This window comes from Musca autumnalis, unplaced genomic scaffold (assembly GCF_047663935.1).
Source record: "Musca autumnalis isolate F117 unplaced genomic scaffold, ASM4766393v1 scaffold_3, whole genome shotgun sequence".
Lineage (NCBI taxonomy): Eukaryota > Metazoa > Arthropoda > Insecta > Diptera > Muscidae > Musca > Musca autumnalis.
The window spans coordinates 245164705-245192653 of record NW_027411866.1 but is presented as its reverse complement, the minus strand read 5'-3'; the positions used below and the strand labels follow the sequence as shown (position 1 = coordinate 245192653).

Sequence of the window (27949 nt, the reverse complement as noted above, 5' to 3'; positions counted from 1 at the left end):
ATTTGTTGGTATAGGTCCACGCCTTCATATAGCCCCCATAGAACGGTACCTCCCGATATTCGGTATTTTGAAGGTTTTAGCTTCTGTATCCCATCAAAATGTTTGAAATTTGGCAATTCGTTTTCGTTGAGGATATAAAAAATCATTCCACCTGAAATTTGTTGGTATAGGCCCACGCCTTCATATAGTCCCCATAGAATGGTATTTTTAAGGTTTTAGCTTCATTATCCCACCAAAATGGTTGGTGGAGGGTATAAAAAGTTCGGCCCAGCCGAACTTAACGTTTTTTACTTGTTTTTAATTATTTTTATTTCAAAATTAACATTTTTTAATTTTTGTTATTATTGCCGACCCTCAGCCTATGTGAATAAATTTGGACAAAATATTAGGAGATCCAAAGTTTGGACAAATTGGTTGCCCCGTTAAATTTTAGTGAAATTTTTTTAAGTATAAGGGGAAGTACGGGAAATTATGGATCGGTATTGTCCATTTTCGAACTGAAACTAAGTTTGGACAAAATATGACGAAGGCAAAATTTTGGATCAAATCGAGAGTTATCGTGCTCTCCAGCCACTACATATGGTGCCATAGGATTTTTTTTTACAACTTTTGGGCTGTTTTCTCAGGATGTATGGACTTTCCCCTGAAACAGCGTTGACCGTCGTAATGGAGGCAGCGAATGCAAGTTGCTTAAATAAATGTTAATGTGGTTCGAGAGCAGATGTTAAAGTTAACTTATCCGAAATTTTGTGTGGGAGGTACCCGAAGTAGTAGACATGATATATAACTGGTAGATATATTAGGATGCGTAAAATATGAACCAAATCCGGCACTACCTTCAAGAGTAATCGTGCGCACAATTTTTCCAAACATTTTTGAACTTTTGTGGGGGAGGTACCTGTAGGAGTGGACCGATATGGCTTACCGTACGAACAAATTTTCCGAACATTTTTGAACTTTTGTGGGGGAGGTACCTGAAGGAGTGGACCGATATGACGTATCTACGAACTTAAACTATGTTTGGAAAAAATATTACTAAGGCCAAAGTTTGGACCGAATCGGCAGATCCGCTCGAGAGTTGTCTTGCGCTCCAACCACCTCACACGGCGTCATAGGGGGTTTTTGTAAATTTCAGCCTATTTTCTCGGCAAGTATGGACTCGCCTCTAAGGAAACTTGTACCGTCGTATGTGGGGCAGTGAATACAAGTTGCTAAAACAAAACTCAAAGCGATTCGAGGGGTGGCCCTAAACTGAACTTTTCCGAAATTTTGTGTAGGAGGTACTCGAAGGAGTGAACCGATTGAGTCCATATTGAAACCTTATCTAAGTCTGGTACACGCTTTACGATGGGCAAAGTATGGACCAAATTAGTTACTAACTTCAAGAGTTATCGTGCGCACAAATTTTCCGAACATTTTCGAACTTTTGTGGGGAAGTACCGGAAGGAGTGGACCGATATACCCCGTCTTCGAACTTAAACTAAATTTGGGCAAAATATTACGAAAACCAAAATTTGAACCGAATCAGTGCATCCGTTCGAGAGTTATCGTGCTCTCCAGCCAGCCAGACAGACGGACGGACATTGCTCAATCGACTCCAAATTGTCTGAAACACATTTCGTCCAAACATACTTGGGGTCTAAAACCATTATTTCGATGAGGCACATTTTGCCCGTGTGAAAGTGTATATACCCTCGTTAGCATAAATGCTGAGGGTATAATCATAACAATACCGAATATTGGGAGGTGCCGTTATATGGGGACAATATCAAAACGTAGACTTATGTCCACAATTTTTGGTGGAGAACGTTTGTGTCTGGGAACCCCAAATACCAAATTGCACCTAGTTTGGCCGGAAAATGTAGCTTTAAACCCCCAAAATACTGAAAATCGGGAGGTACCTTGAAAGTGGCATATACCCAAACGTGAACCTATGTCCACAACTGTTGGTGGAAAGGTTTAGTGATCACTAGAAACCCTAAGTATCAAATTACAACTAATTTGGAAGGAAAGGGTAGCTTAAATCCTCAAAAAACCGAATATCAGGGGGTACCATCATATGGGGGCTATATCAAAATATTAGCCGATGTTATTCATATTTAGTCCATTATTTCCCACGGACACAGACTGAGTTTGTGCAAACTTTCAGAAAGATATCTCCATTCGTTTCCAAGTTATTAATTTCGCACCGCTAGATCAGTGATTTCGACCACTGTACGCCGATTAAAACCGTCAGTAAAGTAAAGAGTAACTTGAATAGAGTAAAGCTGTGTGCTTACTAGAGTTGAGCTGTGTGCTTAATAACGAAGTAAAGACTATGATTATTTGAATCACGTCAACAAAGCATTGTAGATTCATAATCTAAACGAACCCTCATTTTATTTGGTCCTAATCGTATCGGGGAGTAAAACAACGTCTAGACGGGATTAAGATGAACCTAATTTCGTAATTTGGATTCTGATAATGAAAAAGACACAGACACTGTAGAAACACGATTAGGAATCTCTTCTACATAATTCATTTAGCATTTCTGAATATTATTAAAAAGAAAAATTATTTTTTATTTCTCTCGAATTCTAAGAAGACATCATAGTGGGGGATTGTTGAGAATACTTCTTAAAATTTCTTGACAGTTAGCAGACAATAAGGTTCCGGGTTCCAGTGTATCGGCGATGATATTTCACTTTATGTGTCTTATTTTGGTACACTTTGTAATATTAGATACGTGGTCTTATGACCTTGTGGATAAATTAGGTACTCTGTAAAGTTATCCAAAGCAGTCTGCATTGTATATTGCGGATCTTTCTCCAAATTATTAAATGATCCTCGTCCAAAACAAATGTTTAAAGAGACTATTAAAATGTCAATTTCTGTTTGAACACAGAATTGAATGCTACCAAATGTTTTCAGGGAAACCACAGATGCCGCACGCATTCGTCAATGTTTGGCTGTGGGAAAATAACTTCCGCATTAACAGAAGTTCTTAGGCATTTCTCTTTGAATTTTGGAACTTTGAAAAAAGGCAAATGTTAAGATTAGCACTGAGGATATATTCAATTCAGTATAACGTCACCTGAAATGCCCAAAACGTAACCATCAAAGAGTTACGTTATGGGTTAGGTCTTTGGGCATTTCAGGTGGCGATAAGTTAATCAAGAAGGTTGCCAAATTAAAGCTAGCTGTTTAATTGGTACATTCTATGTTGCTAACTTATCTTAATCTCAGCATAATGTGGAAAAATAAATGTATCGATGGCTCGAATAGGTAATAAACATTTTAATCTCCAGTTACGGATGGATAATTATTATTCCCTATAATCTATTCGCTATATTCAAACAATAAAATCATAATATCTTGATTACAAACCCCTTTTGATTTCATAACAAAAATTATTCCTCAATAGCTTACTTACCTTGTAAATGTGAACCATTCGGTACATAGCCTCTACAATCGGAATTAATTGTACTATTCGTTGGTGAATGATTACTACTGCCAACCAATTGGGGCATCGAACTGACTACGCTGGAGGCTGATGTAGGTGTTGCAGATGATGAATTGGTAACTGAGACGCCAGAGGCTGTGGCGGCTGCGGCAGCCGCTGCCGCTGATGATCGTGTTACCCGATGTATTTCACGAAAATGATTTGAAAAGCTAGCAGCATCACCATAGGAACGTTGTGATAGACCAAAAGCACGATAATGATTTGGTGTTGGTCCGGGACCTAAAAGAGAAAAGAAATGGAAAAAAAGAAATTAGTTTAAAGTTTGAATTAAATGTGAAAAAACAAGAGCAAGCTTATTGATTGCAAGGAATTTGGTTTTATTGAAGCTGGACCCGAATAATTAAGTAATTCAAAATGGAAAGTGTTAATGGCTGGCTGGCATATGTATGCATGTATGTATGATGATAACAGATTTATGTTTGTGTGGGTGTGTGTGCTAAAGGTGAAAGATCTGTAAGAATCCAAACATCAGCAATTTCCCAAAAATATGTAATCCACATTTGTATCCATGGCTGATAACTGATAGGCAGTGATGCAATTGTTGTGGTTGTATATTTTAATGTTTTATTTTCTGTTCTTTTTTTTGCTAAACTCCCAAAGAGAAGCCTTTAAAATGCTGCTGCATAAATTATTAAAAAATGAAAACAACTCTGCCTTAAAAATAGGTGATAAAACAATAACAAGAAATAAGTCAGTCGCAAAGTCTGCCCCGACGTTTGGTCAACCGACCACCATTAGGTCCACTTATTAATTCCTCATTAAGAAAACCAGAACATTTTGGAAAATATAGGATTAGAAGGGGGTAAGGGAGGTAGATAGGGTAACTGAACCACACAACGGTATTTAATATTCCTCACGTCAGAGGAGGTAGCTTTGTTACTGGTATTTCTCTTGTTGTTGTTGATGGTGGTGGTGATATTTTTATCTGAAACCGCAAAATTGCATTTTTTCGAAGTCCAACACAACATTGTGCCCCCTCGTTCCGCGTTCGTGTTACCTCCATCATCAGTCTATTTTATATTATTTTATTTAAAATAAATTGCGTTGTATAAAATCCAAGATAGTCCATGCAAGAAGAGCGTATCCTTTAAATAAGACGGACAAAATTTGATGTTTTGTGAGTAAAAATATACAAAAAGTGTCTTAAAAATTATCCTTTTGGGGAGAGAGGTCTGGACTCTGCCTGGCCACAACATATTATTAACAATGTTCTTGTTGTTGTAATAATAAAATTTCTTCATGAAGGCTTAGATTTGATATTCTGAAAATCAGTTATACGTTGGAACTCAGCTCTTAGGAAAATTTTATCACATTAGTTACCTTAACGATACACTAAACGCCGACGGAAAATCGATTATTAAAGCTCATTTTGAAAATGTCAAAAAGGATTTGCCTACAAAGATGTACCCTCAGCCTCTGAGCAAACCCAATATGAGCTGTCTTCCTCAACTTTTAAGTCTTTTACTCATGACGTCCATAAAATAAATCAATTTTATATTAATATATGTCTGACAATAATTAAGCTGGTCAGGATCTTCTTTTCAAAACATTCCACATTAATGCAAAGTTAATTTATACCCTCAGCCTTAAAGCTCGAAAGGGTATATGGCGGGTTTCTGAGCGAAATCGGTCACTTTTTCAAAATGAGGTTTCTGATTCCCTTTATTTTTGCTGTGGTGATGCTGTTCACCAGCAAAATATTTCAGTATATCTTCAGATTTTTTTTTGACCAACGGTATAAAGGAACAATTGTATTCACACATTTTAAAAAAATAAGAAACAAGTAAAAAAAGTATCAGTCGGCTTGGCCGACAGAGATATACCCTCAGCCTGTGTATATTGAAACAATTTTTTCCCATAAAACGTAGGTATTTTGAGGGTGTTAAAAATTATGAACGCATGAACCGACAAATATGTTGATTAGATTAAAGAGCAGAAGTTTTGCGGGGGAATTACTTAAAAGAATGGATCGACATTGACCATTATGGAAGTCGATCTCCAGCCACAACATACGTTGCCATAGGGGGGTTTTACTCCCTTTGGGCTGTCTGCTTAAGAAGTGTGGTTTTGCCCCTGGAAAAACTTTTACCATCATAATTGAGGCAGCGAATGCAAGTTGCTTTAACAAAAATAAAAGTGATTCGATAGCAGGTCTTAAAGTGAACTTATCCGAAATTTTGTTTGGGAGGTACTGGATGAAGTGGACAAATATAGTCCATATTTGGACCTGATCTATATCGCGTAGATATATTATGATGTGTCAAATATGGACCAATTCGTCCACTCCCTTCAAAAGTTACCGTACGAATAATTTTTCCGAACATTTTTGAAATTTTGTGGGGGAGGTACCTGAAGGAGTGGACCGATATGGCTTATCTTCGAACTTAAACTTTGTTTGGACAAAATATTACTAAGGCCAAAAGTTGGACCCAATCAGCAGATCCGTTGGAGAGTTATCTTGCGCTCCAACCACCCCACACGGTGTCATAGGGGTTTTGTGAAACTTTCAAGCTATTTTCTCAGGAAGTTTGGACTTGCCCCTGCTGAAACTTGTACCGTCGTATGGGGGGCAGTGAATACAAGTTGCTAAAACAAAAACCAAAGCGATTCGAGAGCAGGTCCTAAACTGAACTTATCCGAAATTTTGTGTGGGAGGTACCCGAAGGAGTAGACCTATTGAGTACATATTGGAACCTCATCTAAGTCTGGTACATATTTGACGATGAGCAAAGTATGAACCAAATCGGTTACCCCCTTAAAGAGTTATCGTGCGCACAAATTTTCCGAACTTTTTCGAACTTTTGTGGGGGAGGTACCGGAAGGAGTGGACCGATATAGCCCATCTTCGAACTTAAACTAAGTTTGGGCAAAATATTACGAAAGCCAAAACTTGAACCGAATCGGTTCATCGGTTCGAGAGTTATCGTGCGCTCCAGCCAGCAGGACAGACAGACAGACAGACGGACGGACATGGCTAGATCGACTCCAAATTGTCTGAAACACATTTCGTCCAAACATACTTGGGGTCTAAAACCATTATTTCGATGAGGCACATTTTCATTGTATCAAAGTGTATATACCCTCCTTAGCCTAAAGGCTGAGGGTATAAAAATAGTAATCATTCGACTCCTACTACCAAATAGGACTTAAAATATTCGTAATTGATCGCAGTTTAATATAAAAAAATTCAGGAAAATCGAAGGGGTCAATCATTATTAAAATTTGATTTTAAGTTTAAAATCGCGAAAATTGCATCCAAGTCCACTGTGCAAATTTTTTTTTCTATTTTTTGTTAAATAGCTGATAATACAACAAAACATACAAAAAGAGATACAAATTGGACCAATATTAAAGAAGTTATGAGTATTTCATTGGATATAGTCTTTACAGAATTCGACTTTTTCAAGGCGCGATATCGTCGTTGGTCAAAAAAATCTGAAAATATACTGAAATGTTTTGCTGATGAGCAACATCACCACAGCAAAAAATAAAATAAATCAAAAACCTCATTTTGAGGTTTTTACACTTTTTACACTTTCATACGACCAAAGATGTGTCCCATCGAAATAACGGGTTTAGACCCCAAGAATGTTTGCACGAAATTCGTTTAAGACAATTTGGAGTCGATTCAGCCATGTCCGTCCGTCTGTCTGGCTGATGCGCACGATAACTCTCGAACGGATTAACCGATTCCAATGAAATTTTGGGTATGGTAATATTTTGTCCAAACTTAGTTTAAGTTCGAAGATGGGCCAGTGAACTGATACTCCTTCCACTACCTCCCCCACAAAAGTTCAAAATGTTCCAGTAAAATTGTGTGAACAATAACTCTCGAAGGGAGCAACTGATTTGGTCCAAACTTCCATATATATATCGGGTTCGAATATGGACTATATCGGACCACTCCTTCTGGTACCTCCCACACAAAATTCGGATATAGTGAAGTTTAAGAACTCCTCTCGGATGGTTCTGAAATTTTTTCAGTAGGTTGTCCTTGCGGATTCCTTTACGACGGCAACATTTTTTTCTTTCGCAAGTCGATACTCCCTGAGCTATTTGCCGAAAAGCTCCAAGAAACCCTAACGGCACCAACCAAAATGACAAATCCGCAAGATAATTCGCGCAGGGAGTTTCTGAATGGTGCAGACCTTGCATGTCGTATTATTTCATCCAGTAATGTATCAGGTTGGAATATGGACTATATCGGTCCACTCCTTCAGTTACCTCCCTAGGAAAAATTGAAGTTTAATATCTACTCTCGCATCGTTTTGATTCTTTTTTCAGTATATTGTTCTAGCTCCCTCATTTACAAGGGTACAATTTTGTTCAACAGTCTGCCGGCACATACTAAAATTAATATTGCGCAAGATAACTCTTAAACTAATTTAATATTTCGAGTCCTTTATGACGAAGTTTGGTTACTAAAAGTATTTGGTATATGTCAGTGATTTGGTATAGCCCCACATAACGGTACCTGCAGATTGTAAAGCAAAACCTTGATTCAAAATCGATATATTTTATATACCGTAAAATTATTGTGTTTGGTGTGGTTTTTTTTTTTGGTCAGCAGCTGAGGGTATAACTCCGTCAACACAGTTGACTGATGCTTTCTTACTTGTTTTTTTTATAGACTTGGACCGATGCCTATAAACATCGCAGAAGATTTATATCGAAGTACTACTTTAAGTACTGAACCAACAAAGTCCATTATGGAAGTATGTTTTCTATAGATATCGCGCGCACTAATCAGTGGGTTATCGTATAACTTTTGGACCACTATGCCAGGAAGCATGGATTGTCCTCGGAAATCGCTATAAACAGGACCACAACGAACAGCATCGGTACTCCTTTCAAGAGTTATGATGCGCACAATTTTTCCGAACATTTTCGAACTTTTGTGGGGGAGGTACCCGAAGGAGTGAACCTATATGGCACATCTTCGAACTTAAACTAAATTTGAGCAAAATATTACGAACGCCAAATTTTGAACCCGATCGTTTGCTTCATTCGAGAGTTATCGTGCGCTCCGGCCAGCCAGATAGACAGACAGGCAGAATTAGCTGAAACGGATTTCGTTCAAACATACTTGGCGTCTAAAACCATTATTTCGATGAGGCACATTTTGCCCGTATGAAAGTGTATATACCCTCGTTAGCATAATGCTGGGGGTATAAAAATAACGATGTTTTGTAAAATTTGAATGGATATGGATTTTATTCGTGCATACTGGGTTCATTGGATCTGTCAATGAAATAACTAGGCCCAATGTTTATGACACCTGTCCCCAAAGGCCCTTAAAAATTTATTTACTTAGTTGGCCCTCTACAGAAAATTTGTCCTATAAGCCTAACTAAGAAAAGATTTCCATTCCTCTATATCAAACCCGTTCGTGGGTATTGATTTGGTTACGAAGTTTTTCGGCAAATCACACACACGTGACCCGAACGCAAAGTAAGAGAGCAAATGTTTTGATTTTTTTACTTCAGTTTTGTACTGAATGTCATGCAAGCAGGTTGATGCCGCTTTATTTGTTTTTTTTTGGGTACACTGAAAAGATTTTGCAGTTGTACAGCAAATATGTGGAGGGAAGAATTTGAAAATGATTTTTTGTTTTGTATTAATATTTTTTATGACGCAGAATGCCTCGTCTGCAATGCAACAATAAAAAATGTACATATATCCATCTTACCTTAGGCGTCATTATAATACGCATACAAAATATCATTTAATGACGGGAAATGTGCGAAAAAAATAATATGAGTTGATAATTTTCACTGTGCGGTTGAAATCGATGTTGTTTAACAATTTTTATTTTTTTATCTAAATTTACCCGAATTTCGTTAATTTTATTTTATTATATTTAAGTTAAGACCCTAATGTACAAATATAAAAAGAACGAAATCGCAATCATTAATCAACTCTTAGCAATCGCAGTTTTAATAAAAGAAACTGAAGTGGATACTTTTGACTGTGATTCACTGCATATTATTTTTAATTTTAGTCATACAAAGCGAACGCGCCAACAATATATTTTTTCTATTTGAAAATTTTACCTTTTTAGGCGAAGATCATTTTTAGTATTAATTTTTTTTAATTTATTAATCGAGCTTTTTTTATGATCTATAATGCAAATGAAAAAGGAAAGCCAACGATTCGAACCCACAAACCCACCACTATGTTTGGCTCTGAACGCTAACACGCCGTGACAACTTTTTTCCTGTGTTTTTCATTTCATACTCAATATGAAAATCATCACCCTGTTCCGTTCTGTCAGTGTAATTTTACCCACACATAAACAATTTAAGCGCTCGCTCTTCTTGGTCGGCTATGCTCTATATTTGTTGATATGTTGCCTTCCAGTTCGGCGTGTACCGCCATACGTATTAATACGCCTTTTTAGCGGATTTATCGTCGCTCATTCTTATGACATGGCCTAACCAAAACAATCGTTGTATCTCGATACCATTAACTACACTGATGTCGTTGTATAGCGGAAACAGTTCGTGGTTCATACGACGTTGATATTGTCAACACTTATTGGTCAGAAGTACATTCGAAGAACTTTTTTTCTCAAACACACCAAACACTGACTTATCTGCTTACGCAAGTACCCACACCATATCGCTCATTTACTCAAAGAGTGACACATCTCAAAAAATCAACTTTCGAGAAAAACGCGTTTTAAGTTACTTACTTACTTAGCTGGCCTTTTACAGAACATTTGTTCCATAAGCCGAACTAAGAAAAAATCTCCAATCCTCTCTGTTTGCTGCTGTATTTTCTCAATCTGGGATATGTAGCTTTGTGATATCTCGTTTCACTTGTTCGCTCCAACGAAGCTTTGGCCTTCCAGATCTGCGAGAACCTCCATGCGGCCCGTATTTATACGCCTTTTTAGCGGGTTCATCATCACTCATTCTTATAACATGGCCTAGCCATCGCAATCGTTGTATCTCGATTCGTTCAACTATATTGATGTCATTGTATAGTTGATACAGCTCGATGTTCATACGACGCCGATATTCGCCGTCAACACAGATTGGCCCGTAGATCTTTCGAAGAATTTTTCTCTCAAACACACAAAGCACTGCCTTATCTGCTTGAGCAAGTACCCATGCTTCGGAACCATACATTAGCACGGGTAGTATCAGTGTTTTGTACAGTGTTATTTTTGTTTGACGAGAGGTGGCTTTATTCCTAAACTGCTTACTCAGCCCAAAGTAGCATCTGTTAGCCAACACTATTCTTCTTCGTATTTCACAACTGATATTATTTGTTGTGTTTATGGCGGTGCCGAGGTAGACGAAGTCCTTTACTACCTCAAAATTATAGGTACCAACATTCACAGATGGTGCGGTGTTTATGGACATATTACGCGTCGATACCATCAACTTGGTTTTTACGCCGTTTACTGCCAGACCAACTTTAGCAGATTCTCTTTCGACTTTTGCAAAGGTGTCAGTTACTTCCTTTACCGATCGACCCATGATGTCAATGTCGTCGGCATAAGCCAGTAACATGTGGCTGTTCGTGTATATCGTTCTATTTCTTTTGACCTTCGCGTCTCGTATGACCTTTTCCAGCAGGATGTTGAATAGATCACACGAAACCTCTTTTGGTAGTAAACTCTTCGGAGAGGTTCTTTCCAATTTTAACTGAGGATCTCGTCTCAGTTAATGTCATTCTACAAAGTCGAATGAGCTTTGCAGGAATACCAAAATCAGACATGGCTTGGAACACCTTTGAACGTATTGGGTCTCTCGAATGCTGCTTTATAATCGACGAAAAGATGGAAGGTGTCGATCTGCATTTCTTGGGTCTTTTCCAGGATTTGTCTCAAGGATTTGTCTTAAGTTGCCGATTGAAATTTGACTTCCCAACATAAAAATCTTATTACACAAAAAATAAAATAAAGAGCTAGCCAGATATCAGTGCTAAAAATCTGTGCAAGATCAAGCATGATTTAAAGTGTTTTAGTGCATCATAAACTCAAAAAACTTTTTTGATGATTTATGCCAAACTTCTAGAAAATAAGCTGTAACTCGTTGAGTTTTAGAGATATCAACTTAAAAATTTGACAGAAGATAAAGTAGAAGTAGTAGAAAAAATAGAAAATGTTAACTCTAAAAACCCATTTTTTGAGTTATAGCACGGATAGTATCAATGTTTTGTAAAGTGTTATTTGTGTTTGTTATCTTTGTTTTTAGACTGCTTTCTTAAGCCAAATTAGCATCCGTTAGCCAATAATATTCTGCTTATTTCACAACTATGTTATTTATTGTGTTTATGGCGGTACCGAGGTAGACGAAGTTTTTGACTACCTCAAATTTACAAAGCAGAATGCGATTTGTGGGTATACCAAATTCAGACATGGCTTTGAATACCTTTGAACAAAAAGATGGTACGTGTCGATCTCCATCTCTTGAGTCTTTTCCAGGATTTGCCACAGGATAAATATGTGGTCAATGCTGGAGTTGCCAGGTCTAAAGCCGCATTGGTATAGCCCAATTATTTCGATGAACATAGGCTTTAGTCGTTCGCAAAATATCCCTGGAACTATCTTATATCTTATATAGCAGACTTATGCCCCTCTAGTTAGAGCATACGCATTCTTCTTGCCAGATGGTGCTAACTAGGTTTATTTCTGTCTTTACCTCATTTGGTCGGGCTGTATACATTCAGTACCATCTTCGGGGATTAGATCTGTGTATCTTTCTCGAATGGAGGAGGATGTGCCTGTACCAAAGACATCAGTTTGATGTTTCACTCTTTGGTAGAATTTTCGGACTTCATTCTGGTCCCGAACATATCGATATTTTCACACTCCCTCTTTTCCACCTCTTTTTTTTCCTGCGGAAAATACTTTATCCTCTCTCCTTTTCTACTGATAACTCTCTCGTGCGCTACGCGTTGCTACTGACTGTAAAGTAGCCCTATATGCCGCATTTTCTCTTCGGTAGCAGCACGACAATCCTGGTCATATCATCGGTTCCTTCGTGGATGTCTCTTGTATCCAAGTATGACTGCGGCTGTTTGTATGAAGAGGGCAATAATTTGCAACTGTGTGCTTTGATCAAGCAATTGGGCCAGTTGAGTGGAATATGCTATGTCCACCTGTTGTGATCGCAGCTTACCGATGTGCAACATACGTGTTGTGTCTGTTTGTACTTTATTTGCTACGTTTAATTACTGCAACAAGGTGGCGATCCGACTCTCGATGAATGTCTTCCACCTATCACAACGTGATCACTTTGATGTTTTGTTTTTTGGTCTGGAGGCAACCCTTATGAATTTCGAGATTCTTAAATCTGATACTGCTAACTACCATGTTTTTCCGCTGATGTTTCATTGTGAAGACTGAATTTTCCCGACTGTGGGCCAAATATATTCTCCTTTCCAATTTTGGGATTAAAATCGCCTTGAATAATTTTAATGCCATGGGCAGGATGACGATGTTATATTTCTTCTAAGCGCTCGTAAAATATACCATTTGTCTGTTCGTCCTTTTCTTCAGTGGTAACATGAGTGCAAATAATGCTGATGTTGAAGAACTTTGCTTTTATCCATATTGTAGCAATTAATTCACTGGATGAAGCTGGAGACCAGAGGTTTTAACCTCCGACCAATCTAAAATTTTACTGTAAAAAGTTCCTCAACTTCTTTTGTCACCTACTAAAATGCTACTTCTGCTTAAGATAAAGGGTCTGTACCATCAGTCCTGTCATTTTTGTTATACAGTTAAAGGGCTATATAGCTGTTGGCAAAGCCCAAACTGTTACGACAATGGTGTACATATTCGAGAGTAGATCTCCAAAGAAATACTCCAGGAAATGATAATATCTCTGCAGAAGTGTTCCTATATGACGCCGAAGAAACAGCAGTGCTTCCGTCCTCTTGAATTGAGAGTATCCATATCCAAAAATTACTACAACTACAGGAGAATAACACGAATCCCAGACAAGATACTAAGAAGACTAATTCTAATATCGGACTCAGTTCTTATTCTGTTCTGCACACATGTATACTTCATAGATTTTATAAAAGTTTTTGATAGAATTAAAAGGCTATCTATATGGAAGCTCGACATAATATGCCGCAAACAATCAATCCTCAATTGAATCATAACAAAAAATTATCGGATCCCTCTCAAGTCTAAATCGAGGTCAGACGAGGATGATGTCGACATCCTTGTCTTCGACGATTTAATCCTTTCTGCTCTGAATGCCAGACGTGGAATGCAATGGACGACATTTAAACGGCTTAAAGACTTGAAATGTACATTTACATATTTAAATATTAAAGTAACATTCAGCCACAATCTGAATGAATTAATTAACCACAAAGTGAGCATTATACCGACTGTCCGACATTGACAATCTCTTGCAATGCACTATCGACGGGGAAATACGGCAATCTATATTTAAATGTTGTTTACTTTATTCCACAATTTATTTATATTTACAAATATATACTCTTTTGTGTTAATAACCGGCAACAGAAAACTCAGGCATTGCTAGACGACTTTTCAAGCATTTGACGCACAATGAAATCGGGTTGGCTGATTGTGGTTAAACTTTAGAAATGTCAATGATATTCTAAATAAAATCAAGATAATTAGGGGAGAAACTACTTTTGTTCCCGGTTGGTTAATACTAGTTTAGGGCATATCCTTTTTCAGCTGACACACTAACCCAACACTTGAAAGAAACAAAAACAGCAAACAAAGGAAATACAAGAGGAGCATATAACAACCTAATTTTGAAACAATATGACCGGCAAATGGAAAGAATTCTACAACATCCGTTACAGGTACATACTTATATTTCTAGTTTGTTTTTTAGCACTTGTTTGTTTTTCGTTCTTTTTTCTCTTTTGTTATTGTTGTTGTTGCATGTTTTGTTCTGTGTTTATGCAACACTTGTTTTAATCGTGCTTAATCCCTTAATAATATTAACGTTATTCCGTATCGTATTTATTTTCACAGCAAAAGTCATACTTCTGTAAATGATCTTTGGGTCATAATCCCCGCTCTTTGTTTCCGCTTTTGTTCTACCTAATGTGCGAATCTAACACATGTTATCGGTCTTTGTTACAAGTGTTCTAAAATATATTTGCGAAAAGGCGTGCGTTTTGTTTATCTATTCTTTGTTGTGTGTGGTCAATAGTTAAATACTTTAATCCGATTAACTTGGGATTAGGAGGCTCATGACAATCATCCACAATTGTTATTAGTTGTGTAGGGGTAACAGTTGTGCAATGAGAGTGGTGCGAGAAATTTTAAAATGATATTGAGATATGAAAATATTGATTCTTTAGTTCAAAATCTCGAAGAAAATTCACACAGTTTTCGGTACCATAAGGCATAGGAGCCTAAATTGTATATATATATATATATATATATATATATATATATATATATATATATATGTAAGGCTATAAAGATCCAAACTTGTGTATTTTTCAACAAAATGTAACTATAAAGAAATGAGACTATAAATATAAACGCTTGTGTATTTTTCAATAAAATGAGGCTATAAGGATCCATGCTTTTGTATTTTTCAACAAAATGATGCTATAAAGATCCACGTATTGATATTTTTCAACAAAATGAGTCTAAGGAGATGCAGGCTTTGATATTTTTCAACAAAATGAGTCTAACAAGATCCAGGTCTTGATAATTTTCAACAAAATGAGTCTACGAAGATCCAGGCCTTGGTATTTTTCAACAAAAATGAGTCTAAGAAGATCCAAGCCTTGATATTTTTCAACAATATGAGTCCACGCTTGTGTATTTTTCAACAAAATAAGGTTAAAAGGATCCACGCTTGTGTATTTTTCAACAAAATAAGGTTAAAAGGATCCACGCTTGTATATTTTTTCAACAAAATGAGGTTAAAAAGATCCACGCTTGTATATTTTCAACAAAATAAGGTTAAAAGGATCCACGCTTGTATATTTTTCAACAAAATGAGGTTAAAAAGATCCACGCTTGTATATTTTTCAACAAAATAAGGTTAAAAGGATCCACGCTTGTATATTTTTTAACAAAATGAGGTTAAAAAGATCCACGCTTGTATATTTTTCAACAAAATAAGGTTAAAAGGATCCACGCTTGAATATTTTTCAACAAAATGAGGTTAAAAAGATCCACGCTTGTATATTTTTCAACAAAATAAGGTTAAAAGGATCCACGCTTGTATATTTTTCAACAAAATGAGGTTAAAAAATCCACGCTTGTATATTTTTCAACAAAATGAGGTTAAAAAGATCCACGCTTGTGTATTTTTCAACAAAATGAGGTTAAAAAGATCCACGCTTGTGTATTTTTCAACAAAGTGTGTTTAAAAAGATCCACGCTTGTGTATTTTTCAACAAAATGAGGTTAAAAAGATCCACGCTTGGGTATTTTTCAACAAAATTTGTTTAAAAAGATCAACGCTTGTGTATTTTTCAACAAAACGTGTTTAAAAAGATCCACGCTTGTGTATTTTTCAATAAAATGTGTTTAAAATGATCCACGCTTGTGTAGTTTTCAACAAAATGAGTTTAAAAAGATCTACGCTTGAGTATTTTTCAAAAAAATGAGGTTAAAAAGATCCACACATGTGTATTTTTCAACAAAATTAGATTAGAACTATCCACACTTGTGTATTTTTCAACAAAATGAGACTATAAAAAGACCCACGCTTGTGTATTTTTCAACAAAATAAGATTAAAACGATCCACGCTTGTGTATTTTTCAACAAAATGACACTATAAAGATATACGCTCGTGTGTTTTCAACAAAATGAGTCTAAGAAGATCCTCGCCTTGGTATTTTTCAACAAAATGAGTCTAAGAAGATCCTCGCCTTGGTATTTTTCAACAAAATGAGTCTAAGAAGATCCACGCCTTGCTATTTTTCAACAAAATGAGTCTAAGAAGATCCACGCCTTGGTATTTTTTCACCAAAATGAGTCTAAGAAGATCCACGCCTTGGTATTTTTCAACCAAATGAGTCTAAGAAGATCCACGCCTTGGTATTTTTCAACCAAATGAGTCTAAGAAGATCCACGCCTTGGTATTTTTTCAACAAAATGAGTCTAAGAAGATCCACGCCTTGGTATTTTTCAACCAAATGAGTCTAAGAAGATCCACGCCTTGGTATTTTTTCAACAAAATGAGTCTAAGAAGATCCACGCCTTGGTATTTTTCAACAAAATGAGTCTAAGAAGATCCACGCCTTGGTATTTTTCAACAAAATGAGTCTAAAGAGATCCACGCCTTGGTATTTTCAACAAAATGAGCCTAAGAAGATCCACGCCTTGGTATTTTTCAACAAAATGAGTCTAAGAAGATCCACGCCTTGGTATTTTTCAACAAAATGAGTCTAAGAAGATCCACGCCTTGGTATTTTTCAACAAAATTAATCTAAGGAGATCCACGCCTTGGTATTTTTCAACAAAATGAATCTAATGAGATCCTCGCCTTGGTTTTTTCAACACAATGAGTCCAAAGTGATTCACGCTTGCTTATTTGTCAACAAAATGAGGCTACAAAGATCCAAGTGTGTGTATTTTTCAACAAAATGAGACTATAAATATCCACGCTTGTTTATTTTTCAACAAAATGAGGCTATAAAGACCCTTGTTGTGTATTTTCCAATAAAATGAGTTTAAAGTGATTCACGCCTGTGTATTTTTCAACAAAATAGACTATCTACATCCACGCTTGTGGATTTTTCAATAAAATGAGGCTATAAAGGTCCACGCCTTAATATTTTTCAACAAAATCTGCCTAAGGAGATCCACTTCTTAATAGTTTTCAACAAAATCAGTCTAAGAATTTCCACGCCTTGGTATTTTTCAACAAAATGAGTCTAAGGAGATCCACGGCTTGGTATTTTAAGCTTTGATAGTTTTCAACAAAATGAATGTCTTTTATGAAATTTCCAAAACTTCAGCAATGAGTTATGAGTTTTAATGAAACATTTCTGATGAGTTTTATGCGTTGCGAAGAAAAAAATAAACGTTCTATAACTCTCACCATTTAAATAACTACCAACATTTTTACTATCCTCCATCATCGTACCACCATCGTCGATAAAATTTGACATAAAACCACTTTCAAATTCTGCAGCTTGTACTAACAACTCAGACTCATTTAACGATGCTGAGGAATTAGGACTCGTATTTAAATCACGAACCAATTCAGGCGGACTAATTAGCGTTAGAGAATGGAACGATTGGTTGACGGACATCGATACTAACGATGACGAGGAGGATGATAATGTTGGTGAGACGGACGCTATTGTGGATGATGATACTTGTATATCTTCGTCGGTAGTTAAGTGACGCAGATACCTTTCGGCACCACTTTGTGGTCGTGTTGGCGGCAACATTGTTCTAATTGTTGTATGTCGTTTATTAGTTTTTAGCAACTTCGACTTACTTGTTTTCGAACGAGGTTCACGCGGTCCATCAACGGTAACTTTTATGGCTTTGGGATAGGTGGCCACCTGTCGGGGAAATGTATCCACTGTTATGGTTAGGGTAAAACTTTTACCTAAAATGAAAAAAAAAACAAAGAAAGCAGAAGTGTTAAAAATATAGCGCCATAAATTTTAATTATTTCGTGTGGGTTATAAATTTTGTAAATTATTTGCCGACTGGAAGAAATTGATTTCCTTCGTCAAAGGTTTTTGACACAAATTTAATTTTTTGAGTGATCTTAACACGCGCCATTAAAACAGTTGGCGGTCTCCTTTTACATCATCTGAGAATGTTGAAATTCAGATTGAACGTTTTTCGTTTTCGTTGGTTTATTTAAATTGCTTCATAATTTTGGGTATTAAGAGGCGTTAAAATGCCTTTTGGGTAAAGTGACAGTTTGTCAGGTTTGGACAGTTTTTTTTATTGTAAAGCAAAATGTAGTATTTAAAATGCTTAATTTAAATCTTTTTTAAACTAAACAACAAACTCAAGAAATCACCTTCGTCTTCCATTTTAAACTCTGTCTCCAATTTCAGTTATGTATGTAGACTTTAAAGTTCGAAGGACATGTAAATTATATTTTACGACTGTAAACATCCTTAACTAAGGCAAGCACATATACAAGGTAACACGACGTACGTACGACAAAACCACAAAACAATTTTAAGAAAACAATAGAAAAACTCACCTATTAGCTAAGGGAACTTAGTAGAAGACCAATACTAGTTAACTTAACACCATTTCAAAAAAAGTAAATTAATAATCATTATTGAGAACTTTTCCAAAAATCTGTAATATCCAGGTGGACGTTTACAAACAAGTCGGGATTATTAAAAAAATAAACGGCAGGCTATGTAGATCTAAACCTCCGCATTTTTCAACAAAATTAGTCTAAAGGGATTCACACCTTAATATTTTTCAACAAAATGAGTCTAAGGAGATTCACTCGCTATTTTTCAACAAAATGAGTCTAAGAGGATTCACACCTCAATATTTTTCAACAAAATTAGTCTAAAGGGATTCACACCTTAATATTTTTCAACAAAATGAGTCTAAGGAGATTCACGCCTTGCTATTTTTCAACAAAATGAGTCTAAAAGGATTTCTAAAGGGATTCACACCTTAATATTTTTCAACAAAATGAGTCTAAGGAGCTCCACGCCTTGATATTTTTCAAAAAATGAGTTTAAAGCGATTCCCACCTTAATATTTTTCAACAAAATGAGTCTAAGGAGATCCACGCCTTGATATTTTTCAACAAAATGAGTCTAAGGAGATCCACGCCTTGATATTTTTCAAAAAAGAATAGTTTAAAGGGATTCACACCTTAATATTTTTCAACAAAATGAGTCTAAGGAGATCCACGCCTTGATATTTTTCAAAAAAGAATAGTTTAAAGGGATTCACACCTTAATATTTTTCAACAAAATGAGTCTAAGGAGATCCACGCCTTAATATTTTTCAACAAAATGAGTCTAAAGAGATTCACACGTTGACATTTTTAAGTTTAAGTCTAAGGAGATCCACGACTTGATATTTTTCAACAAAATTAGGCATTGTAGGTCGACGCCTTGATATTTTTCAATGAGGCAATGTAGCTCCACGCCTTGATATTTTTCAAAAAGATGAGGCAATGTAGGTCCTTTCAGAAAAATGAGTCTAAGGAGATCCACGCCTTGATATTTTTCAACAAAATGAGTCTAAAGGGATTCACACCTTAATATTTTTCAGCAAAATGAGTCTAAGGAGCTCCACGCCTTGATATTTTTCAACAAAATGAGTCTAAAGGGATTCACACCTTAATATTTTTCAGCAAAATGAGTCTAAGGAGCTCCACGCCTTGATATTTTTCAACAAAATGAGTTTAAAGGGATTTACACCTTAATATTTTTCAACAAAATGAGTATAAGGAGATCCACGCCTTGATATTTTTCAACAAAATGAGTCTAAAGGGATTCACACCTTCATATTTTTCAACAAAATGAGTCTAAGAAGATCCAAGCCTTGATATCTTTCAACAAAATGAGTCTAAAGGGATTCACACGTTGATATTTTTAAGTTTAAGTGTAAGGAGGTCCACGCCTTGATACTTTTCAACAAAATGAGACAATGAAGGTCCACGCCTTGATATTTTTCAACAAAATGAGACAATGAAGGTCCACGCCTTGATATTTTTCAACAAAATGAGACAATGAAGGTCCACGCCTTGATATTTTTCAACAAAATGAGGCAATGTAGGTCCACGCCTTGCTATTTTTCAACAAAATGAGGCAATGTAAGACCACTCCTTGCTATTTTTCAACAAAATTGCGTAATGTAGGTCCACGCTTTGATATTTTTCAACAAAATTACCTAATGTAGGTCCACGCTTTAATATTTTTCAACAAAATGAGGCAATGTTGGTCCACGCCTTGATATTTTTCAACAAAATGAGGTAATATAGGTCCACGCCTAGATATTTTTCAACCAAATGAGGCAATGTAGGTCCACGCCTTGACATTTTTCAACCAAATGAGGCAATGTAGGTCCACGCCTTGCTATTTTTCAATCAAAATTACGTAATGTAGGTCCCCGCCTTTGCATTTTTCAACAAAATTAGGCAATGTAGGTTCACGCCTTTGCAATTTTCAATCCACACCTCGCTATTTGTCAACAAAATGAGGCAATGTAGGTTCACGCCTTTGCAATTTTCAATCCACACCTCGCTATTTGTCAACAAAATGAGGCAATGTAGGTCCACGCCTCGCTATTTTTCAACAAAATGAGGCAATGTAGGTCCACGCCTCGCTATTTTTCAACAAAATGAGGCAATGTAGGTCCACACCTTGCTATTTTTCAACAAAGTGAGGCAATGTAGGTCCACGCTTTGATATTTTTCAACAAAATGAGGCAATGTAGGTCCATGCCTTGATATTTTTCAACAAAATGAGGCAATGTAGGTCCACGCCTTATTATTTTTCAACAAAACGAGGCAATGTAGGTCCACGCCTTGTTATTTTTCAACAAAACGAGGCAATGTAGGTCCACGCCTTGTTATTTTTCAACAAAACGAGGCAATGTAGGTCCACGCCTTGTTATTTTTCAACAAAACGAGGCAATGTAGGTCCACGCCTTGTTATTTTTCAACAAAACGAGGCAATGTAGGTCCACGCCTTGTTATTTTTCAACAAAACGAGGCAATGTAGGTCCACGCCTTGTTATTTTTCAACAAAACGAGGCAATGTAGGTCCACGCCTTGTTATTTTTCAACAAAACCAGGCAATGTAGGTCCACGCCTTGTTATTTTTCAACAAAACGAGGCAATGTAAGAACTCGCCTTGATATTTTTCAACAAAACGAGGCAATGTAAGACCACGCCTTGATATTTTTCAACAAAACGAGGCAATGTAAGACCACGCCTTGATATTTTTCAACAAAACGAGGCAATGTAAGACCACGCCTTGATATTTTTCAACAAAACGAGGCAATGTAAGACCACGCCTTGATATTTTTCAACAAAACGAGGCAATGTAAGACCACGCCTTGATATTTTTCAACAAAACGAGGCAATGTAAGACCACGCCTTGATATTTTTCAACAAAACGAGGCAATGTAAGACCACGCCTTGATATTTTTCAACAAAACGAGGCAATGTAAGACCACGCCTTGATATTTTTCAACAAAACGAGGCAATGTAAGACCACGCCTTGATATTTTTCAACAAAACGAGGCAATGTAAGACCACGCCTTGATATTTTTCAACAAAACGAGGCAATGTAAGACCACGCCTTGATATTTTTCAACAAAACGAGGCAATGTAAGACCACGCCTTGATATTTTTCAACAAAACGAGGCAATGTAAGACCACGCCTTGATATTTTTCAACAAAACGAGGCAATGTAAGACCACGCCTTGATATTTTTCAACAAAACGAGGCAATGTAAGACCACGCCTTGATATTTTTCAACAAAACGAGGCAATGTAAGACCACGCCTTGATATTTTTCAACAAAACGAGGCAATGTAAGACCACGCCTTGATATTTTTCAACAAAACGAGGCAATGTAAGACCACGCCTTGATATTTTTCAACAAAACGAGGCAATGTAAGACCACGCCTTGATATTTTTCAACAAAACGAGGCAATGTAAGACCACGCCTTGATATTTTTCAACAAAACGAGGCAATGTAAGACCACGCCTTGATATTTTTCAACAAAACGAGGCAATGTGAGACCACGCCTTGATATTTTTCAACAAAACGAGGCAATGTAAGACCACGCCTTGATATTTTTCAACAAAACGAGGCAATGTAAGACCACGCCTTGATATTTTTCAACAAAACGAGGCAATGTAAGACCACGCCTTGATATTTTTCAACAAAACGAGGCAATGTAGACCCACGCCTTGATATTTTTCAACAAAATGAGGCAATGTAGACCCACGCCTTGATATTTTTCAACAAAATGAGGCAATGTAGACCCACGCCTTGATATATTTCAACAAAATGAGGCAATGTAGCCACGCCAACAAAATGAGGCAATTTAGAACAAATATGACATTTTTGAAGAAGAATGTTTAAAAATTGTATGAACATTTTTCATATATTTATTTCCTTTTGGAAATGGTGTAGAAAGTTCATCCTTTCCATCCATCGTTAAAGTGACAAACAGGAATAAGTAAATAAGCCAATCCCTATATTTTTATGGACTCTGAATACAGCCTGAACATTGACAACGATAGCCAGCAAAATAAAACGATTCATAAAATGCGACATTTTGTTCGAGTGTTGTTCGTTCGTCTCTACAGAGCAGACCTTTTTTTATAACCAAACTAAGAAGATTGGAGATTTGTTCGTTTATTGTGTGAGCTTTTTCCTATCTTGATGGTGGCTTCAGAATCAACTTCGTCATCGTTCAAGTTTCTTAAGAGGGGGTAATACTTAAACGGACGTTATTGTTGTTCTTCTCATTTCTTGCGGTGGGTTGGGTTATACTTCTTGTTACGTTGGCTCTCAGCTCTTGCTTGTTGATTTTGTTTCGCTTTTTTTACTTCACACAACTACTTCTTGAAACGTAAAGACTGAAAGCAAAATTTACACGTCATTGCCGTTAAGCATTTTAAGTTTCTTACACAGAAACAAAGCTATTTCCCATTCGTTGGTTGTGCCGCTTGCTCGCGGTGCTGCTCTTGGGTGTTTTTGGGGGATGGTGTTTGGTGGCTACCTTTTTTTGCGCTCCACACAATTTCATTGTGTGCTGAGGCTGGTGTTGTTGTTGTGTTGGGCCTGTATAGAAATGAACTACACCCACTTCATTTGTGGCAAAAACAAATAAAAAATACAATCCCACACATTTACTCACCCATTCCATGTCCACAAACAAACAGACATTCATACATACTCCGACATATGTACCTACAATTCAGTTATTATTCAGTTGAACCGGAATGAAACAAATCCAATTTTTATATGTAAGTCTATGTAGTTATGTCTGTTTGTTTGCCGGTCGGTATTTCTAAATGTCTGTTACACTTCGTGTGTAGTATATTTTCATGCCATTCGTTTTTGTAAATGAACCAATCTCCTCATCATTCGGAATAGGTATGTAAGAGGAAGAGAGCAGGCGTACTAAATAGCAGATGATATAGACCAAGTTAACCGCAAAAACCTCAGCCACAGAAGAAACAAAGCAGAAAAAATACCCACAGCCATAAACATACATACATACATCCATATAAAGGTTATTTACACATTTACACTGTTTGTCGTTTACACTTTTATTTTTGGTCGCAATCGCAGACGAATTGGTAACAACACACCGACACATTCAACTCCTTTGTAAATTTATGTACACATATGTATTCATAGATGAGTGTTTGTGTATTGTATGTAGCTGTTTTGTCCCAGCAAACCAATCGTACCGACTTCGTAACGAAATCGGAACAAAATGTCGGACGTATCGTCCGAAATCGTAACGATATCTTAACGAAAGTTGTATGAAGTGGTTGACATAATTTCGGAACAAAATGTCGCAGCGACATCGGATCGATTTCGGTCCGATTTCGTAACGAAATCTGAAGAAAATCCTTAAGAAATTCGGAAAGGAAATTTCTATCCGACATTCGTTCCGAAATCTGAACGAAATCGGTACAAAGTCTGAACTATTTCCTCTCCGAAAAATCGTTTAGAAATCGGAACGAAATCTGAACGACTTTGCTTCCGAAATTGTTCAGACGTGTCGGACATCAGACATTTGGTTTGCTGGGGTGGTATGTATATGTATACATATATCATCGGTATGTAGAGATGTGGCAACCGGCAGCGGTGTTAAATTGGCAATAGCCTAAAATATGTATTTCTGTAAACGTCAATTTTTCCCTGTGCCAGGAGAATACTTTGTTGCATTATGCTTGTTCTTCTTGGAGGTGGAAATTTGATTTGGGATCAAGTCAAGGCGCGAACCTACATTGTAGAAAAATACCAAGACGTGCACATTGTTGAAAATGCCAAGACATGGACCTACATTGCCTCCTTTTGTTGAAAAATGCCGAGGGGTTGGCCGCATTGTTTCATTTAGTTAAAAATACCAAGAAGTGGACTTGCATACCAAGACGTGGGCCCACATTATCTCATTTTGTTGAAAAATATCAGGATAATACTTTGTTGGGTGTGAGAATCTTATCGGAATCTTATCAATGTTTTGAAGATTGGAGATCTGGCAAACTTGAAATAATAATCGATCGACTTATATACTTTCAGAAATCCGTCCATATATCTTCACCCAGATTACAAGAAAACCATGAATAGACTTATGAGTACGTTGAAAGTCAGCGAGCTTCTTTCTTATCGATGATGGCAGCAAAAAATAAAATTGTCAACAAGAAACTGTCGAGCTTGACATGACTCTAAAGAAGCAGGAATGCTTTGTGTGAGGTTGAGGAAATTGACGTAGGAAGAATTACTAGCGGTTATTCAAGAGGTAGAACGCGTAGTAAAGGATTGTACGAGGGCAGTTCGGAAACTTCTTAGCCTAGCACAAAAAGCGCGGTATAAACAGAAAAAAGTTAAGTGTTTTGGAAACTTCCATCTCTGTTATGAACACATGTTAAATTTTGTTTCGATCTGGCAACTCCTTCATATAGAAACAGGTGTTCAAAAAAGACGCATCTGCAATTTTTTTACAATGGAAAAATTAGAAATGCGTGCTGTCATTAAATATTTACATAAAAAAGGTTTATCGGGACAAGAAATTCATAATGATATGGTGAAGGTGTTAGGTGAAAGTGCTCCCTCATATGCAACAGTAAAAAATTGGGTTGCTGAATTTAAACGTGGTCGTACAAGCATTGAAGATGAACCACGTAGTGGACGTCCAAAAACAGCAACAACAACAGAAATTGTAGCCAAAGTGCATGATATGTTATTAAATGATCGACGAATAAAAGTGCGTGAAATTGCTAATATCATGGGCATCTCAAATGATCGAATCCATTTAATTTAGCATGAAGAACTACAGATGAAAAAGCTTTCTGCAAGATGTGTGCCTGGGTGCCGCATTTGTTAACAGTCGATTAAAAACGCATAAGAATGAACATTTCTCAAGCTTGTTTGGATCGTTTTAAGCGAAATAAAATTGATTTTAAGCGTCGTTTCGTAACTGTTGATGAGACATGGATCCACCACTATACTCCAGAGACAAAAGAACAATCCAAACAATGGACTGAAGCTGAAGGAAGTGCCCCAAAGAAGGCAAAAACAATTCAATCGGCTGGTAAGGTTATGGCAACGGTTTTTTGGGACTTCAAAGGTATTTTATTGATTGACTATCTGCAAAAGGGTAAAACAATAAATTCAGAGTACTATTGCAACCTTTTGGATCAATTAAATGTACAAATTCGAGAAAAACGTCCTGGCTTACAACACAAAAAAACAATTTTTCATCAAGACAATCAACGAATTGAAGTTCGAGTTGCTTGACCATCCACCTTATTCTCCTGATTTAGCTCCCAGTGACTTTTACTTGTTCCCAAATCTAAAAATATTCCTTGCTGGCAAGCGTTTTACCTCAAATGAAGATGCAATTACAGTTGTAAACCACTATTTTGAAGACCTTGAGGAAAACTATTTTAATCAAGGGATAGAATTGCTAGAAAAGCGTTGGACTAAGTGTATTGAAGTTTCAGGAGATTATATTGAAAAATATCAATATTTTTGAAAAAGTAACTATTCTCTTTCATTGATAGGCTAAGAAGTTTCCGAACCGCCCTCGTAGGAAGAAATATTGAAATTAGACAGCACGTCATTCAGGATGCAGATTGTATGACCAGAAGTTCCAAGGTGTATCGAGATGCGAGACCTAAAAATGAGTATTGGGTCGGCAAAACTGTTGCAACTAAACGTATCATCTGAAAGCCGTAATTTCTGCCAAAGAGCCAGCGAAGTATAACAGCCTTCCACGCTGGAAGAAAAAGCTAACCAATGCTAGTAAGAGGATGCCGTCAGAAAAAAATGATGAGAGTACCCTAAAAATGAAAATTCAGCCAAATGAAGATGATTCAGCCTGATAGATGAAGCCGGCAGACAAAAGTGGTGGGGTCTGATCTCAAGGAGCGTCGGAGGAGCAAAATTTCAAACAATTTTTCCAAAGAGAATACTAATGCCAGATGTCAGATCGATTTTTTTATTAATTTATTTACAATTTATTACTTTTTTGTTTTTCGGTAAGTATACGGATAATTGCCTAGATCCTCTGCAGAGCCGGAATAAATGAATTATGGTTAAGTCACCTTAGTACATTAACTGATCCGAAGACATGCAAAAGTTATTTTAATTGACAGCTTGTTCAGCTTTCCGAGAGTGAGAGGGCAGAAAGAATAGTGCTACTCACGTTAGATCTTAAGCGACAATTTTGAATATTTTTTGGGGGGGGGAACCCGAGTGTGTTGCCTGAAACTGGATATACGATTTTCGGCAAAATCGCCTACTCAATTCAGTGCTTATCAGTCGTTGTATATGGTGCAGACAGGGGTTTAAAGAACTTTTGGCCAGAAACTACGGGCGCACTCGCTAAAAAATAGACCAATATTGTTGTTGCAACAAGAAATAGCATGTTGTTATGTTCGTTTTCCTGCTTAATCTGGTTCTAGCTCTATCTTCAGATCTATGAATGTGAATCTTCGCCCCTTCATGCAAATTCTCCACTGTTCAGTTCTCGTGGCGGCATTCTGACGTGTTGAAATGTTTTTCCATCGCATTGAACTTATATTCGAGGCCCAACTGGCCCAAATGCTGCCGTCTAGAGACTTTAGGATTTTCTTCCTACATCTCAGCATGTCTCAAATAGCTGTAGCATGCCCAGGGGGCCAATTCTGTAACTTTATAACAACTTTTCTCATTGTTTATTTTACAACAATTTCATTTCTTTGTTTTGTTTTTGTTACAATAACAAAAGAAATTTAAACAATATCGATAGTTGTTAAAAGTTACAGAATAGGCCTACCGAAGACGTGAACTTATTTTCAAATGTTGCCCCTTAAAATTGAGGGGTAATAAGTGGTCAAGTTCGTAAAATCACGTAACGTAACTATTTCAATGTCATCTGGGAGGGTGTTCCAGAATTCTACCTACGACTGGCGTCCACACATATAATTGATTGTCTAACGTGTCAAACTTGGATGTTAGTCTAGTCGAGGTAATTAAACTGCGTCGAAAGCTCAACAGTATCAAAGGCTTTTGATATGTCGAGCACCACCAACACTGTCCTATTGCATGGCTTGTTCAGATTGAGTCCTCGACTTATATGTGTAGAGATGGCGTATAGCGATCTACCGCTTACGGAACCCATGCAGATGAATGGTAAAACTAAAACTGGCATCTTTACCCGGCCTCAGCAGCGGGATCACTCAGCCCATTTTCCAGACTTCGGACCCGATATGTGGGTGGCTAGCGACATGTGGAGAACTTTGCGGAGAATTTTGGTGTTTCAGTATTACCATGGAG

General features: G+C 36.9%; 1 protein-coding gene across 4 annotated transcripts in view; it reads right to left on the bottom strand.

The window, feature by feature from the left end:
* lz (lozenge) overlaps positions 1-27949 on the bottom strand; it is a 104562-nt gene that overhangs the window by 26121 nt on the left and 50492 nt on the right. For all 4 annotated transcript variants that reach the window (XM_073977570.1, XM_073977567.1, XM_073977568.1 and 1 more), the window contains exons 4-5: positions 17933-18046; positions 3413-3721 (exon numbers count right to left, since the gene is read on the bottom strand). In XM_073977570.1, the coding sequence (XP_073833671.1) occupies positions 3413-3721; positions 17933-18046 (423 nt within the window). The remainder of the gene's footprint in view (positions 1-3412; positions 3722-17932; positions 18047-27949) is intronic.